Source organism: Mytilinidion resinicola (genome assembly GCF_010093595.1).
Source record: "Mytilinidion resinicola strain CBS 304.34 unplaced genomic scaffold BDZ99scaffold_2, whole genome shotgun sequence".
NCBI lineage: Eukaryota > Fungi > Ascomycota > Dothideomycetes > Mytilinidiales > Mytilinidiaceae > Mytilinidion > Mytilinidion resinicola.
In genome coordinates, this window is record NW_022985438.1 from 1,491,665 (window position 1) to 1,506,367 (window position 14,703).

A 14,703-nucleotide genomic window follows, 5' to 3' on the forward strand; every position below is an offset into this window, starting at 1 on the left:
AAAGCCGAATGCGTTTGAAATCTGAAACGCAATCTGTAAAATTCGAGTCAGGTAGCAGGTTGTCTGGGGCGTCTTTGGTATCATATGGCGGCGCGTCCTGCGGACTGATACGCTGGTATTGTATACCGCATTCCCCACTGCCAGCTTAGGTTAACGTCGGCGACGGGCTGGAAGAGAGGAGAAAATTACCAGGTTATATGGTCATCGGCAGTTCCAGCATTCAAGTTACCACAACTCGGACAACACTAGTCATTGATAGCGTCGTCGGAGAAAAGAGCCGCCATCAGTATTCGCCGTCCAGGCCGGAAGCTACACTTGAAAGGAACATTTCGAGAGATTTCTTTCCTCATCGTCGCGTCCTGTAGTACGTATTGCTTTCCGGCGATACGGTCCAATCCTGGCATATCTCTGAAGCGCGCGAGGAGGACATCCTCGAAGATCTATTTGCAAACATGTCAGGTACGGTGAGAGGTGTACTGCTAGCAAGAGGTCTCTACCTACATCCCAGCTGTCAACAAGCTCTAAAGGCATCCTCGTGACCCTCCCTATAGCATCGTCAAGGATGACTGGCTGCTCACTCCAAGGTTCAAGAAGGCGAGGTAGCTGGGATTGGATGTAAACCACGCCTTTCCAAGTCTCGTAGCTTACTTTCCTACACGCACAATCAGCACCTATTACGTAACAAATACGAGATTCACAAGGGTTCATATGACATACCAGATGATTTGAGCCTTCTGAAGGAACTCTTCGCGGAACTTCGTCAACCTGAAGGTGTTCTGTCAGTGGCTTTAGATAATCTATCCGCGTATACGCATACGTAGTAATCCAATCAGTAGATGGAGCAATCAGCCGTACTTGCTCCATTTGTTCCAGTCGTTTTCTAATGTTCTCCACTTCAGCGGCTTGTTGAGCAGAATACTCTTCTTGCTGACTGCTCGACTCTTCAACCTGGCGACGCAACCGCTCATCCGCCATGACGAAGGAATTTCTAAGAGCGCAGTCAGAGGTTCAGCGCATCAGTGTTCACGAATATACATAATGTCTTACAGATGTGCCGACACTAACAAAGCCGTGATAGACTGCGTGTGATCTCTAATGTTCGTCCGAAATTGCTCCACACACTCCTTATGCGACATTCGCCAATGTAGCTTCCAGAAAGATTCGCGAACCGCATTTTCAGTCTTCTTCTTCCACTTCCCTCGTTTCTTCTTAGAGTTTCCGAGATGTTTCTTGTATTTATCAATCTTACCATGAAACACGACAATAAGATCATGGCAGTCCTGCGCCTTCAGCCTTGCTGTCTGACCCAGTGCCACATATCCCGAAGAGCTATCGCACGTCGCGGTTAGATCTTTCAAGGTAAATAGAAGGCGTTGAAGGTTTCGAATATCCTCTACAGCCTTCTGGTAGTCTCGGGTAGAGCCGCGGCTTTCGTCCAAAGTTTCGAGGAGGTCTCGTAGGATCTGACATAGGGCTACGATATCGCCCACGGAGCCGATTGTAACCGGCATTGCTCCACCCGGTGACGAGGCTCAAGGAATAGTTTGCGCAGTAGCGGAGTCTTAGGGCTTGCTCCGCTCGTGGAAGCATTGCATATATAGCTGCCCTTCGAAACGAGGTAGTGGTCAGGCTGAAATGCGCCTTGCCTTGGCATGCATGATCTCGAAGAAGCATAGCGTAAATGCGGGAGGAGAGAACATGATTGGAGTAGTTGCTCCGTCATGGCAATTTAAGAGGTGGGCCGAAAGACAATAGGAATCGATTTGAGGATATAGCTTCTGGTATATCATAACGCGGTACAAAATTTCCTCGGAGTGTTCATACGCTATGTATGCAGTCATTGACAAGTAGAAGAACGACAAACCAAATTTCTACAAAGGGTCTGAACACTCACTCTAAAGTCGACCCGGCTCGCCACATTCATTTTGTGCGCCTCACACAGCCTCAGAGTCACCGTGCTTGGTGGAGGTGCTTGTTATCGCTCGACCCACCACCGGACGAAACAAAGGATGATAATGATGAGGCCGGCGCCATAGAATGAGAGATGCCCATGGAGGATATTTGTAGTGATGGAAAAGGAAGGATGAGAAATGGGAGCAAGACTGAGAGAATGAAGGTCAAGTATAAGTACTGCGCGTGCCGTGCGTACTTCTAGGGCCATCTACTCCCCACTACACTTCACACAGATAGGGATGGACAGCACTAAATCAGTTACATTCGCACTTTAGTTGACTAGACGAGGACATAGAGAATGAAGACTTTCCAAAGCTCTGCGGATCTACTGAAGACCTCGGGGGGACGTCCGACAACTGAAACGGACAGCAACAATAGCCAAACCTCTATTTCATCTCATGCTTTCGCAATCCATCAGCAACAGCTTATTGAGACTGCTATTTTACTTACCAGAGTAATAAGGCACTTCCTTGAGGCTGTGGCACACCAACAATGACATCCAACGCGTTTCCATTCGAAAGGCAGCTCTAGATTTACCCTCGAACTTGCGACCTCCAGCGGAATTACTGTTCGTCGGACTGGCTCGACTGCTCCTCATAATAATATGCGCCTTCCCAGACTGGATACTGGTCCCCGCACTCCAAAGACGTTTCAACAAACGCATTTTCAACCCTCTCTAGTGTGGTGATTCCCTTGCAGTTGCTTGGAATAGCTCCAAGAAACCTCATCAGGATAACTTCCCCGTTTCGGTATAATAGTCGTTCGTCCCAAAACTGTGCCGCTCGGAAGAATGCGTAGGATACCCAATCGTAATTGGTATAACCTTCCACGCCCAAGTTGCCCATTGCGTCCAATACGAGGAGGAATCGCTCTAGGTTGATGAATCCTATATGCGGCTCGGATTCATCAAAATTTCCATATTCCGAGAGTTTCCTGGAGCTAGTTAGTCCTCGCGCTCGCGGATTTAGGCTTGAAGGAATTCACTTACCTCCACGGTGGGTTTTCGCTTGATGCGTAGGTCGATGAATCAGATTCATGTGAAGACGTGGAGTCACCGTTCGAAGAATATGACGCAGGGCTAGTACTCGAACCATGAAACGATAGCGCAGGGCCAACGGAGCCGCTGCTTGAAGAAGAATGCAAGCCAGAAATCGATGCTATTGGCATAGTTGTATGGACAGAGCCGTCGCTCGGGACTGATGATAGAGAAGAAGGAGAGTTGATAATATGCTGTTCAGAACCGAGCGCAGTCGTTAGCCCGGGGGACAGCGTAGTGAGAGAGGTGCTCGCTGAGTGACGTTGACGCTTGCTTGGAGGAGGTGAGGCCGACATGGCTTTCGGGTGCAGCGGGCGTGGTCAATTTGCTCCTCTTGCGTCGTGGCTTGAATATGCAGGCTCTTTCAGAAGCGCAGTAACGTTAAGTACACTCGATCGCCCCTTCTGATCGAAATTTGTCTTGATCAGGAACAGAAGCTGCAGATGCGCAATGGATATCCCCGAGGCCGGTGAGTTCTTTCTCGGCCTCAATAGTGTCAGCTGAGTCGCAGAGTAGTGCACTATCGATGCCAACATGTTGCTTTTATGGAGGCAGGAGTTAGAGAGGTGAAGCCAGCGCTGTCGTATTGGCTGAGCTCAGACCCTATAGCGCCGCGTTTGGATCATCGCCTTATCGTCTGTATAGAGTAGACATCATAGTGAGTTGATTCCTGTATGATCATCACATCAACTGCGCAAGCCACGTATCACTATTGCTTAGCCTGCGATTTCTAGTGTCGGGTTCATCGCATCAACACCTCCCAACTCTCACACGAACCCAGAAATCACGGTGCTCACACCAAACCCAGGAAAATACGTTCATAGTTATATCGGTTTTTTTTTTTTGGAATTGTTACCTAAGAGTTACCGACAACCAAACTCCTATCGCTCGCCAACCCACCCAGCCAAACCGGCTTCTATCATGACTAGGCGTACTCCCCTGCTTCCCACGAATGGGTTGCAGAGATCAAAGCCGCAAGTGGTAAGATGCCTTTGGCACTGGCCGAGTGAGTCAGCTAACTAATGGAAAGTGGAAGTGTCGTCGTGGTGCCCCTACGAATAAAAGAAAAGCAAATCGCTCATGGGCCGCGCCGGATCTCCTGCTCCCGAGACCACCAGCTGCCCTTTTTTCGTCTTAGGACAAGGAAGAAAGGAAAAAAGGAAAAAGAAATCATCTAATGATGCGGCCGTCGTACTCATCGCTCTTTCAGAGGCATCCCCGGCAGCCTCTTCACCTCCTCTCACTTTCCCCAATCACATCCCCACTCATTAACTACCCTGACATGTTCTACTCGTGACTGTTTGCCTTCCCCTGCCCCGCATATATCTGCTCTCGTCGCCTCTCCTCCGTCTTCCACTCCGACTACCTCTACTACTCCGTCTTCTTCTCTTCCACCCACTGCACTCTGCTTGCCGGTTTCCCAACCTCCAGGTTCCTGGTACCAGCAAGACAGGATCACGAGTGTAAGACCGAAGAGTACGATGCCAGAGTCCCAAAGCTTGGGGACGACGAACCGACAAAAGAGATAGCCGAGGCCGAGAGTCAATGCCATGAAAATCGTCATCTTGAACAAGAAGGACGGGCTGGCCCATCGAGTAGCTGGCTTGTTGCTTGAGAGAATGATTTCGACGTTTCCAGGGAGACCGGCTTCGGTCTCCGGAATGCTGCCACGGATATTTGTGACGGTGGGGGCTAGCTGGGGCTTTTTAGTTGGCAACGGTACTGGGGAGGCCGGTGAAAGAATGTTGTGGGTTGTTGGAGAAGAGTCTATGGGGTTCTCCTCTCGAACCTCAACTTCCTCGAGAACTTCAGGGATGACCTCGGCAGTCTCTTCTTCCTGTGCCTCGTGAATCTCTCCAACCGATGATACCTCATTCGACTCCGTTTGTGTTGTGTTTATGGTTTGCACAAACTCCACAATCGGCGCCGTCGTGTCTCGTCGTGTCAAGTCTGTGACGTGCTGAGGGTCGCCCTTTTCAGAATGTCCAGGGGAGGAAGACTCCTTTTCAGAGGTGGTCAAAATATCCAGATCCGATGTGAGAATCTGAGTGTCGAGTTCAAGATCTTGGATTTCCGCCGATGGTTCCTCATAAATGGTGGAAATTTGGCCCTCCGTGATCGGGATAGCGTAGCCAGAGGCTACTGCCAGTTCTTCCGGACGTAGTAGTGGATCCTCCGGGTCGTAAGGCTCGATCTCGTTGGAAATGACGACATCTAGGTCGTCCTCGTCTGAATCGTCCTCGACAATAGTGTCCAAAACAGGTCCATAAACGACCTTGTCATCTCCCTCGGACTCTTCGTCTGCTCCCTCCTCAAACTCTTCATCGGAATCGCCACCCTCGCTCGACCCCACCTCGTCTTCCTCATTGTCCGACTCGTCGACATCTGACTCCCAGTCATCCCCAGAAGTCGCCTTCACGCTCGCCACAGTCACAAACTGGATGGCCTGATCCGCCGGGCCCTCCTTCTCCAGCTGACCATCGGCGCCAATCGTAATCCGGTCAAACATTGACCTGCTCTTAGGCTTGGTAGGCTCGTCTTTCTCCTGTGAATACTCGCTGGAGGTACTCGGTGGCTCGTGAATTGAATCTTCCACCGGACCATGTTCCTCATCAGATCGGAGAGCGGAAGTGTCAGTCATGATGGTTGATTTAGTCATGATCGGAGTAAGAACGTTTTTTTCTGGTCCTTCCTCGATACCAAGAACCTCACCCAATGTGTCAGCTTCTCCAAGAGAAGTGGGTTCACCCTCGAGAGGATCCTTCGAGGTGGCCTCGGCGATGACACTCTTGATAGTAAGAGTAGCGTCTGCATCGACAATAGGCTTCTCAGTGATGTCGAGGCTGTCTTCCGGAAGAGGTTCTTCAGTATCCGCCGCGGGGTTGTCGCCACTCTCGATCACAAGAGGATTAGAGTCGTCCGAAGGAACTTGTAGCTCATCCACCAACCCGTCTTCCTCTTCCGATAGGCTGTCGCCGTCCGTCAATTCCGGTGAATTCTCAGAAAGGGTGCCTTCATCGACTTGTGGGGTTTCGTGAGGTGTTGAGTTGTTAGTCGAAGATTCAGTCGTCGTAACTACCTCAGTCTCCATGACAGAGACTTCCGCAACAGCGATTTCTTCTTTTTCGGTTACTCGAAAGCTCAGGGACTGAGGCGTTGAGTTGTCTTCTACATCCTTCCTCGGTCCATTAAACTGGAAAGCGAAGGAGGACTCGCCGGAGATACTTGAAAGGAACGAAGTTCCCGACGTACGCGAACCTGGTGTAGAGGATCCCGATGAGGATTGTGAGGAGGTCGTACGATGTTGTCGATCTAGGGCGGACTTCTGAGGGGGTTGAGTAGGCTGGGAAGCCCAAGTTCCGGCCAAGTCCTGTAAGAGGGCCGCATCCTTGGCCTTTTTCTCTTCCTTAATCGCCACGAGCATGGCAACTTTCCTGGCCGTGGTTGCGTTCAGCACATCTTCTTTGATCTATTTCTCCTTCTTCGTCAAGGCAATGGTGCCCGGCGCCACCGTAGCCCCATTGGAATAGCCCTGCCAAACGTTAGCGTCAAGTGTACGTCTGCGGAAGCTTGATCGTCTTACCTTGCGTGGACCTGCACTAGCGAGAGCTTGATTCTTGCGAGGTTCCTTCGCCTTGATCAATTCCTTAAGCTTCTTGTGAAGCTCCGGGTTGTGACCCGCCTTCTTCTTAGCAACTTCGTCTTCTTCCACTTTCTTTTCAGCTACCGCAGCCTCTTTGATTGCCTGTTCAAGAGCATTTTTCTCTGATGCGGCAGCCTCTTTGGCCTGCCTCTGTCTGAGCTGCTGGGCCTTCCGCTTGAGCCTCTTCTTTTCTTCCTTTGATAAGACGGCTTCCTCCTGAGGCTTCTCGTCAACTACCACTTTTTTGACCGCAGGTTCGGCTGAAGACACGATGCTATCCTTCAACTGGACTTCGGGGTCGACACGCGACTCCTGACGCACGATCGTCGGAGCAGGGGCTGAAACGGTAGATTGAACTTTCATCGCTGATTTGTTGGGGACCTGACTGACAGGTTTGACCTGATTAGCGGCCGCTCCAGCAGAGCCGGAGGAAGAACCTGGGTTGGAACCGGTGCCCATGGGCTTTGCTAGCTTGGTGATGATTCGAACGTTTGGGAGTTCGGCGCTGAGAGTAGACTGGGTGGCTTGGACTTGCTTGGAGGCGACGGCTTTGGCGAAGTTCATGGGAGCAGACTCTTCTTTCTTCTCCTTGCCCTTGTCGTCAATCTCCTCCATAGAGGCAGACATGGCGGCGCGGATGTCCGCCTCCTCCTGCTCGTTGAATGCATGTGGGCCTTCCTTCTTCTTCATCTCCTCGACGAACCTATCGATCCTCCCCATCACGTCCTTCTTGCGACTAACACTGGCAGTGGGCGTCTCCTCGGGCTTGTCGGAGGTAGCAACGTTGAACTTCTTCGCCTTCTTGGCCTTCTTGGTCTTTTTGGATCCATCGCCGGTCTTATCGACGATCTTGAAGTTGCCAACGATGTTGACGTTCTTGGTCTCCTCGCTGTACTTCTTCTTCTCCATGGCCTTCTGGGTCTTCGCAGTTTTCTTGGAAACCACAGTGGTGAATCCAGATGTGTTGATTGTAGCGGAAGACATTATGTATGCACGAACGGGTGTCGGAAGAAGAGGTTGGTGGTGAAGAATGTTGTTGTTAAGCGAAGGTTTGGGAGAGCAAGAGTGTCTGGGATTTGAAAGGGTTAGTGGATTGCTTGAAGATGACTAAAGTGGTGGACCGGAACAGTGATTGTGGTGTGGTGTGGTGTGGTGTGGCAGGTTGGAGTTGGAAGCAGATGATTGAAAGAAGACGGGGGACGAGTGGCTTAAGTAAGAAATAAGTTCAAGACAGGAGGTGAATGAAAGATTGAGGAAGGATAAGAGTGGAGGTGAACTGGTGGAGCAAGGCAGTAATGAAGCAATGGAAGAAGCCGGGAAGGGTGGTGAATGACCACGGACGCAGGGAGGGGAAAGTGGGATGGGTGTTGTGGAATGGTTGGTGAATTAACAATGAAGAGGTGGGATGGGTAGTAGATGAGTAATAGGAGAGGGTCGAGACGAAGGGGGAACGAGGAGCTGAGATGGTAGTGAATACTGGAGCACTTACGAAGTTGAAACTTGGTCGCTTGATTGACTTTGCAAGTTGCTGGAAGTGATGGTGATGGTTGTTGGAATACAGAGTTTCTTTGAGAACTGTGGTGGTCTACAAGCTGTGTGGAGACGTGGAAGAATTTCTGTGAGGCTTTCTCGATCGGGGAGGGGGAGATTTTATACCCCTTCGAAATGAGGAGGTCACATGAACGTCCCGTGATGTCGCTCCATGGCCGCCGCAGCGGTCGCAGGTTAGTGAAAGCATCCGGCCGCGCAGGTTCTCGGGCAGGCGACTGGCCGCGAGCGTCCCGGATCACCTCCTCTCCCTACCATATATAAACCCTTCCACTCTCAACATCGGCCCCCCACACCTTCCTTTTTACCTATGCCCCCATCATTCTCTCCACCGCAGGGACGTTGCGAGTTCTGTTGGATTATGACAATCGCCTATAGCAATCACTGCCGGTAGCAAACAGGGCGCTTTCATATACATAATGTCGCGTTCTGTCAATGTTCAGATGCTACGGCCTGCAAACCAACAAGTTCAGTGTTGACGACGACCGGGACGTGGCGTTAGGCAGGGCCCCATCTCTATATGCGGATAGTTTTTGAACCAACTTCAGTTTCTCCTTTTTCTTTTCATTGTATATTGAATTGATGATAAAGGTGATCATATCCCCAAGATGATGATCTATATGTAGCGGAGACGGTCAACTTCCAACGTTGGTGAATTCGAGCAATTTACTACGATATCCATCACCACCACCGAGATAATCTAGAGACATTTACCGTCAGGTACAAGTATCGGCGGGAAAATTAAGCAATTGAACGTAGCAAACAGTTCCAGGTCAAGAGCAGCACGCAAACACGTGCAGTGACTTCGCAATGCCGCACCCCTCGAGTGCATGGAGCGCATCCACGGTGCGTTCATTCTGTAAAGAGAACTTGATATCGTACCACCCTTCCAAATAGACCTCGCCCTTCTCATCTCCAGTTCCCCGTTGCTTGCCCGCGCAATACGGCGCGTCACAATCCGTTTGCGGACCATCAGGTGCCACTTCGGTAGTACTTCAAACGTCTCAGAGATCCTGCTGATATATCGTATCAAAGTACTATCATCGGACGTTGCTCAGTGGATTGAAGGCTATACTAAATAGTGACCTCTCACCTCACTCATAGTTCCTTCACAACGCAGTTCCAAGAAACAGCAAGAACCTCACTTCAAATAGCCATTCCCACAATGAAGATAATTCATAAGATGCTAGAATCAATTATGCATATGATGGTACACGGTACCTTTCTAATGACCTGCCCAGACGCCAAAGTACCAGAACCTAGAACCACCCGCATGCAGTGTCTAGCCTAGCCACAATATATACAAGAAGCCCGCCTCATAAAAGTATGCCAAACACAAATCTATCTCGTGCATCGGACTCCCCCGGCCTAATCAATCATCAAGTCATGCCAACCTCCTACCTACTGCTGCGAGTCGCCTCAAGCGCCTTCTCAAGCCCCACAAGCCTCAAGCTCTTCCCCCTGCCTAACTTCCCCTGCATCAGCCCCGCTGCGGGCACAATCGCGTCGTTCCAGTATCGGAACACAGCTTTCATATCGCGCGGCACGCCCTCGAGCACGACGGTCGTGACGGGGACGAAGGGGCGGTCTTCTGCCGAGGCAGCGAGGATGCCGTACTCCTGCGCGAAGAGGAGCGCGGTAGAGAAAGCGGAGGATTGGGAGCGGGAAGTGGAGCCGACGATACTACATGGCTCACATATTAGTACGCCCCTTTCAACATCATCCACTGTATGAACGAGCGACAAAACTCACATGTAAATCTCAAAGAACGCATCCAACACAAAAACATGCTCGGGGTCCAAATCGCGCTGCACAAACGGCGCAACCTCCACAACCTTCGTAGTAGTGGCATTGGGCGAGCTTCGGGGGAGCGGTGATTTCGGTGTCGACGGGGTCTGCGGGCGCGGTGAGGTTGGCGACGTTGCTCCTTTAAGATCTTGCCACGAAGGGCGGCGCATTCTCGTGAAGAAGGAGCTCACCTGCAGCCCGGCTCCCGCCCCCGTCATCCATCCCGATCCTCCCTGAGCGCCCTGATGCTGCTGCTCCACGCGGAACAGCCGTGCGCGGTACTTGTCGCTGGTCTTCTTATACCGCCAATGGTCGGCGGATCGTGGTACGGCGGCAGTCTGCTTGCCCTTGGCGGTTGTACTGGTGTTGTAGGTGGCGGGAAAAGCAGAGAAGAAATCGGGTATTTCGTTGCCTTCTTGGATCTCGATAAGTTCGCCGGAGGAGCCGAGATCCATGCCCATGAGGCGGGCGCCGGAAACTTCTTCTTCGGAACAGCCAGCACCACGCCAGAGGAAGACGGCGCCGGCGGTGGTGGAGATGAGGTATGGGAAGCCAGAGCAGAGACTCTTGAGCGAGAGCTCAACTTCATCGAAGGCGATATGACCAAGGTGACGACGTCCACAGAGCATGTACTGGCGAGGCCCAGGTCGTGATCCGCGGCGGGTGATTACGATACCACCAAGAGCCTCGAAGAAGTATGGCGTTTCTTTTCCTTGCCTTAAGACGATGAGCTTGCCGCCGTATTTCTTAGCCTCATTTCTAGCAAAGAGTTGAACGTCCTCGACGGTAGCGTCCGCTACATCATTTCCAGCCCAAAGATAAACCTCGTTGACCTTTGCTCCTTTCGAATCTCCAAAAGAATGGGTAATGAGGTACATTGAATCTTGGTACAGAACGTGTTCTTCTTGCATTGGTATTGGTGACAGCTGACCACTTCCAGAGATCTCCTTTATGCTTTTGCGTAGTGTTCTAATCTTTCCCGAGTCAAGTGGGCTGCTCTTCAGTACTTCTTGCGCATCGATGTTGCTAGGAAGTTCGCCTGTGGTAACAGGTATCTCATCAAAGAATTCCGCGAAAAGATTGTCGGACTTAGCTTTTTCTTGGGTTGGAGATTTCCTAGGAGGCTCAGATTGCGGTCTTCCACCGCTTAGGGGAGGGGATGCCGGGTAATTAGAGCCGAGAGTTTTCGGTGGAGTTGATTCTCGCCCAGGTCTGGATGAAATGGAGGGAGCAAATGCCCCTAGTCCCAAGCCAACAGGCTTAGGTTTTGGAGCTATTACAGACTGTTTGGGAGCTTGTTGTTGTTCTTCTGCGCGCGCCAAGCCAGCACTCTCCATAGCAGCTTGCTCATCTGCCTTCGTAGGCAGCTTAATGGGGGATTTCGATCGCACCAGTTCCGGCGAGGACGACTGAGACTGTCTACCCCATAAGGCCGTGGCACTCTTCACCGAAAAGCGAGATGCTTCGGACTCCGGGGTATCGTCGCTGGCAGGGACATCTCGACTTTGATCCGGGTTCGGAGAAGGCTTCTCAGAAGCTCGTTTCGATATTTGGAGAGGCTTGATGATGGTCTGTTTGGCGAATGACTCCTCCGCGGGCTTTGCAACGGGGTTTTCGACTGGCTTGTCTAATGACTTTTCCGGCGGTGTTGGAAGTGGCCTCACCGGCAGTCTGAACGGTTCAGCTATTGGGGACGTTGATATACGGCTTGACATGGACTCCCTCCCAAAAGCCGACTCCGAAGGCTTGCTCCCAATAGGCGGCGAAAGTCTCCGCTCTAGCTCCGGCGACTGAGGCTTTCTCGGTAATTCAGGCGATGCTGGCTTCTCTATTTTCTTATCAAGCTGCGGTGACTTTGCAGGTGCCAAGGGCTTCGGTTTCAGTGAGTTCCTCGAAGGTGTTGGCGTTTCAATGAGCGGCTTCGACTCTACGGTGGTAGTGGGGGTGGACAAAGGGGCTGCGTTACTTGATAGGATATCCTGGCTTTTCACAAGCGATACGGACGCAACACGGGTAGCTTTAGGGGTCGATGGCTCTTCCTTTTTGGCTGCTGGAGCTCGTCTCTTAGGCCCTCGGGCGCGGCCTTTGGTCATATGCGTCAACTCCGGTCCTGATTCTTCAGGCTCCTTTGCAGTAGATCTAGCGGTAGGAATACTCTCGGACGAGCTGCTAGGCTTTGGAGCTCCGGCATTGCTGGCCAGGGGAGATGGACCTCGAGCAAGTATTCCGGCAAGCGCAGGATTGAAGCGATCCGATAGTTTACTGCTTTTAACTGGCTCTTTCGTTTGCGGGAGAGGAGTTGCTTGGGGTTGTTTCCCTATGGAGACGGGCCTCGCATTCCCCTTCAAGCTCTTGTGACGAGAAAGTGCTTCTGGGGTAGTAGACACGGGCTTCTCCTTGATAGGCGGAGGGCTTGTAATACTATCAGGTCTTCCAAGATTTCTCCTCTTGGCGATAGCCTCTGGTGTTGTTGGCGGTGGCGCGGAACTTGAAGCTTTCGCTTTATCCACAGGCCCCTCTTCCAAAGCTTTTGCCTGCATGGCCTCCTTTTGCTTGACCAGGCTCTCTTTCAGTTCATCCTTGCGAGCTGAAGGCTTAGGGCCTCCAGTGGACGTTAGCCCAGCTTTTCCGCGGAGAATATTATCCTTCAGAGGATCTGACACAACATACTTCTCTGTTTGTGTTCGCTTCAGCTTTCCTACTGCGCTTAAGAATTCAGGTTCGTCCTTCTTTTGTCCGTCAGAAGGACCTTGACGAGGTTTTAAGGCAGCACGGAAGTCTTTCTTTGGTGGGGTACTCGGCTTAGACTTGTTCAGTGATGCTGTGGAAGAAGCCGCATTCAAAAATCGCGACGCTATGGGTAGCGGCTTGGTTGCAGCCTGTGGTTGCGGCAACCTATTCTCGTCTGGATCTACGGCCGGTTCTGATTTCTCCGCCTCCTCCCCCAGGTCCGCTTGGGGTTTGGCATCTGTAGTCGACAAAGCAGCAGGCTTCACTTTGAGAGGCGGAATCACGGGCTCAACAGGTTCTTGTGGCGGTGCAGAGTCGCGCGATGGGAGCTTCGCGATTGTTGTCAATTCCTTCGTTGGTGATGGAAGAGAAGAGCCAGAAGAGAATAGTTTCGAATCAGCAGGGCGACCGAGATCAACACTACTTCGCTGTTGCTTGATCCTGTTAATCTCAGCCATCCATGCTGGTTGCTGAGGAGGTGGTAGTTTTGGCTTCGGCGAGTCTGGCTTGTTGAGCGCACTCTCTAGCCAGCTCGACTTGGTAGGGCTCCATCGCTTCGAGGGACTAGCAGGACCATCATCCGGAGATTTACTATCTTCACCAAATGTTGATGCAACGGATTTGCCACGAGAGTGATGTGGAAGCGCAGGCTTGACGAAAACGTCCTTGGACCCGATATCATTGAAGTCGCCAAAGCCTTTAGTAATAGTAAGATTACTCGAACTTGAGTTAGGTCGCGAGGTCGGTTCCATAGAGTTACCACGGCTGAGACTGCTAGGTCTAGAATCCAGCTTTGATATGTTGGCAGACCCACTGATGCCTCCAGGAGAGACACCGCGGTTGCTTGCAGTAGAGCCATGCCGACTCAGGCCAGGCGGGCCTTGAGCACTGAATCTCTTGCTCTGGCTGTCAGTGCGCTTGAGCATGGCACTCTGCACGAAGCCACCCAGGCCCTTAGTAGGAGAAGCTGGGCGGTCCATTCGCTCGGGGGAAATGCGCCCTTGGGACGGCGACATTGCAACGCTGTCCCTTGCTGAGGGCTGCTCGGGCGGCGGCATACTGAATTTTTGAGTGTCTAGAGTGGGAAGAGGGGACTTCTTGCCCATAAGTTCAGTGTCTCCACCGGATACGGACGTGTTTGCAGAAAACCGATTGCTCCACGCAGCACTGCCCCGGACTGAGCTTCCTCGTGACGGCGAGCTTGAGCGGAAGCTCTCTGTCGGCGGGCTTGATGCTTCGGGCTCTGCAGTAGACTCACGCGACAAGCCGGGCAGCTGTCGCCTGCCTGATATTGATCCCACATCGCTCGCCGAGTCTTCCTGGCTCCGCCTGTATGCCGCCGAGCCGACGCCCCTGTCCGCCGTCTGTCTGAACCATGCAGGGTCTTTCGATCCAAGCGATTGTGCGATCTTGTCTCTGTTTATGCCCGAGTCGCCTGGCGATGTTGGCTCTGGTGTTTCACGCGGCGACTGCGTGGCGCTTTTCTCGGCGGCCACCATGGAGAGTGGTCGTCGCGCACCAGATTGAGGCCTCCGCTGCTGCCATGAAAGTGTTCCGGACCGTGTAGGCATGCCGACGCTGGGTGTTGAAGGCTTCTTCGGCGCTTCGTCTAGGGGAACAGCAGGCGAGCCAGTCAAGGCCTGCAGCGAGTCTTCGCGCGACGACTGATCTGACGGAGGCTCCATGACAGGCGTAGGGGACTCGGCAGCCTTTTCGTGTATGCTTCTCGGGGTGCCGGCGGCAGAGCGTTGGGATTGCGGCGTGTTGTTTTTTTCCGGGGAGAGAGATCGAGCGCGCTCTGTCGAAGCCATCAGCACAACCACAACACGCAGGGCCCTTCTGCCAGCACATACCTGCTCTTCGCGCCAGTCTCTCGCTGCGGCCCTGTATAATCTCCTCTTCCAGCTTGCGCACGCGCTCGGCGTCTTGTTGATCTCGCTGCTCCCCTAACTGCCTGATTCTCTGGACGAATTCCGTGGGATCCAGCTCGTCGGCGGCAGACATG

General features: G+C 52.2%; 5 protein-coding genes across 5 annotated transcripts; all 5 read right to left on the reverse strand.

Moving 5' to 3' along the window:
• Positions 1–24: 24 nt before the first annotated feature.
• On the reverse strand, positions 25–1,671 carry BDZ99DRAFT_129393 (uncharacterized protein). Its single transcript, XM_033712605.1, has 6 exons — positions 1,048–1,671; positions 818–988; positions 718–765; positions 502–652; positions 190–440; positions 25–137 (listed from the first exon to the last, which is right to left on the reverse strand). Exons 1-5 carry the CDS (start codon positions 1,509–1,511, stop codon positions 246–248), a joined length of 1,029 nt encoding a protein of 342 aa, XP_033583091.1. The 5' UTR covers positions 1,512–1,671; the 3' UTR covers positions 25–137; positions 190–245.
• Positions 1,672–2,219: 548 nt separating this feature from the next.
• BDZ99DRAFT_494012 (uncharacterized protein) lies at positions 2,220–3,120 on the reverse strand (the record flags this gene model as incomplete). The annotated part of the gene is made up of 3 exons (XM_033723279.1): positions 2,220–2,354; positions 2,404–2,886; positions 2,942–3,120. The coding sequence occupies 2 exons, from the start codon at positions 3,118–3,120 to the stop codon at positions 2,517–2,519; spliced, it is 549 nt and encodes a 182-aa protein (XP_033583092.1). The 3' UTR covers positions 2,220–2,354; positions 2,404–2,516.
• A 1,109-nt stretch (positions 3,121–4,229) lies between these two features.
• Positions 4,230–6,413, reverse strand: BDZ99DRAFT_514737 (uncharacterized protein; the record flags this gene model as incomplete). The annotated part of the gene is made up of 1 exon (XM_033724902.1): positions 4,230–6,413. One exon carries the CDS (start codon positions 6,411–6,413, stop codon positions 4,230–4,232), a length of 2,184 nt encoding a protein of 727 aa, XP_033583093.1.
• Positions 6,414–6,458: 45 nt separating this feature from the next.
• Positions 6,459–7,616, reverse strand: BDZ99DRAFT_514738 (uncharacterized protein; the record flags this gene model as incomplete). Its single annotated transcript, XM_033724903.1, has 2 exons — positions 6,459–6,521; positions 6,573–7,616. The coding sequence occupies 2 exons, from the start codon at positions 7,614–7,616 to the stop codon at positions 6,459–6,461; spliced, it is 1,107 nt and encodes a 368-aa protein (XP_033583094.1).
• A 1,961-nt stretch (positions 7,617–9,577) lies between these two features.
• Positions 9,578–14,702, reverse strand: BDZ99DRAFT_375970 (uncharacterized protein; the record flags this gene model as incomplete). Its single annotated transcript, XM_033715006.1, has 3 exons — positions 9,578–9,863; positions 9,933–14,496; positions 14,552–14,702. 3 exons carry the CDS (start codon positions 14,700–14,702, stop codon positions 9,578–9,580), a joined length of 5,001 nt encoding a protein of 1,666 aa, XP_033583095.1.
• Between the last annotated feature and the right edge of the window lies 1 nt (position 14,703).

Bases quoted from the DNA above. Each gene is read 5' to 3' on its own strand.
- BDZ99DRAFT_129393 (XM_033712605.1), bottom strand. From the start codon at position 1,511: ATGCCGGTTACAATCGGCTCCGTGGGCGATATCGTAGCCCTATGTCAG. The intron at 989-1,047 runs GTAAGACATTAT...CTGCGCTCTTAG, and splicing joins TTGTTAGTGTCGGCACATCT to AAATTCCTTCGTCATGGCGG. The intron at 766-817 runs GTATGCGTATAC...GAACACCTTCAG, and splicing joins TCTACTGATTGGATTACTAC to GTTGACGAAGTTCCGCGAAG.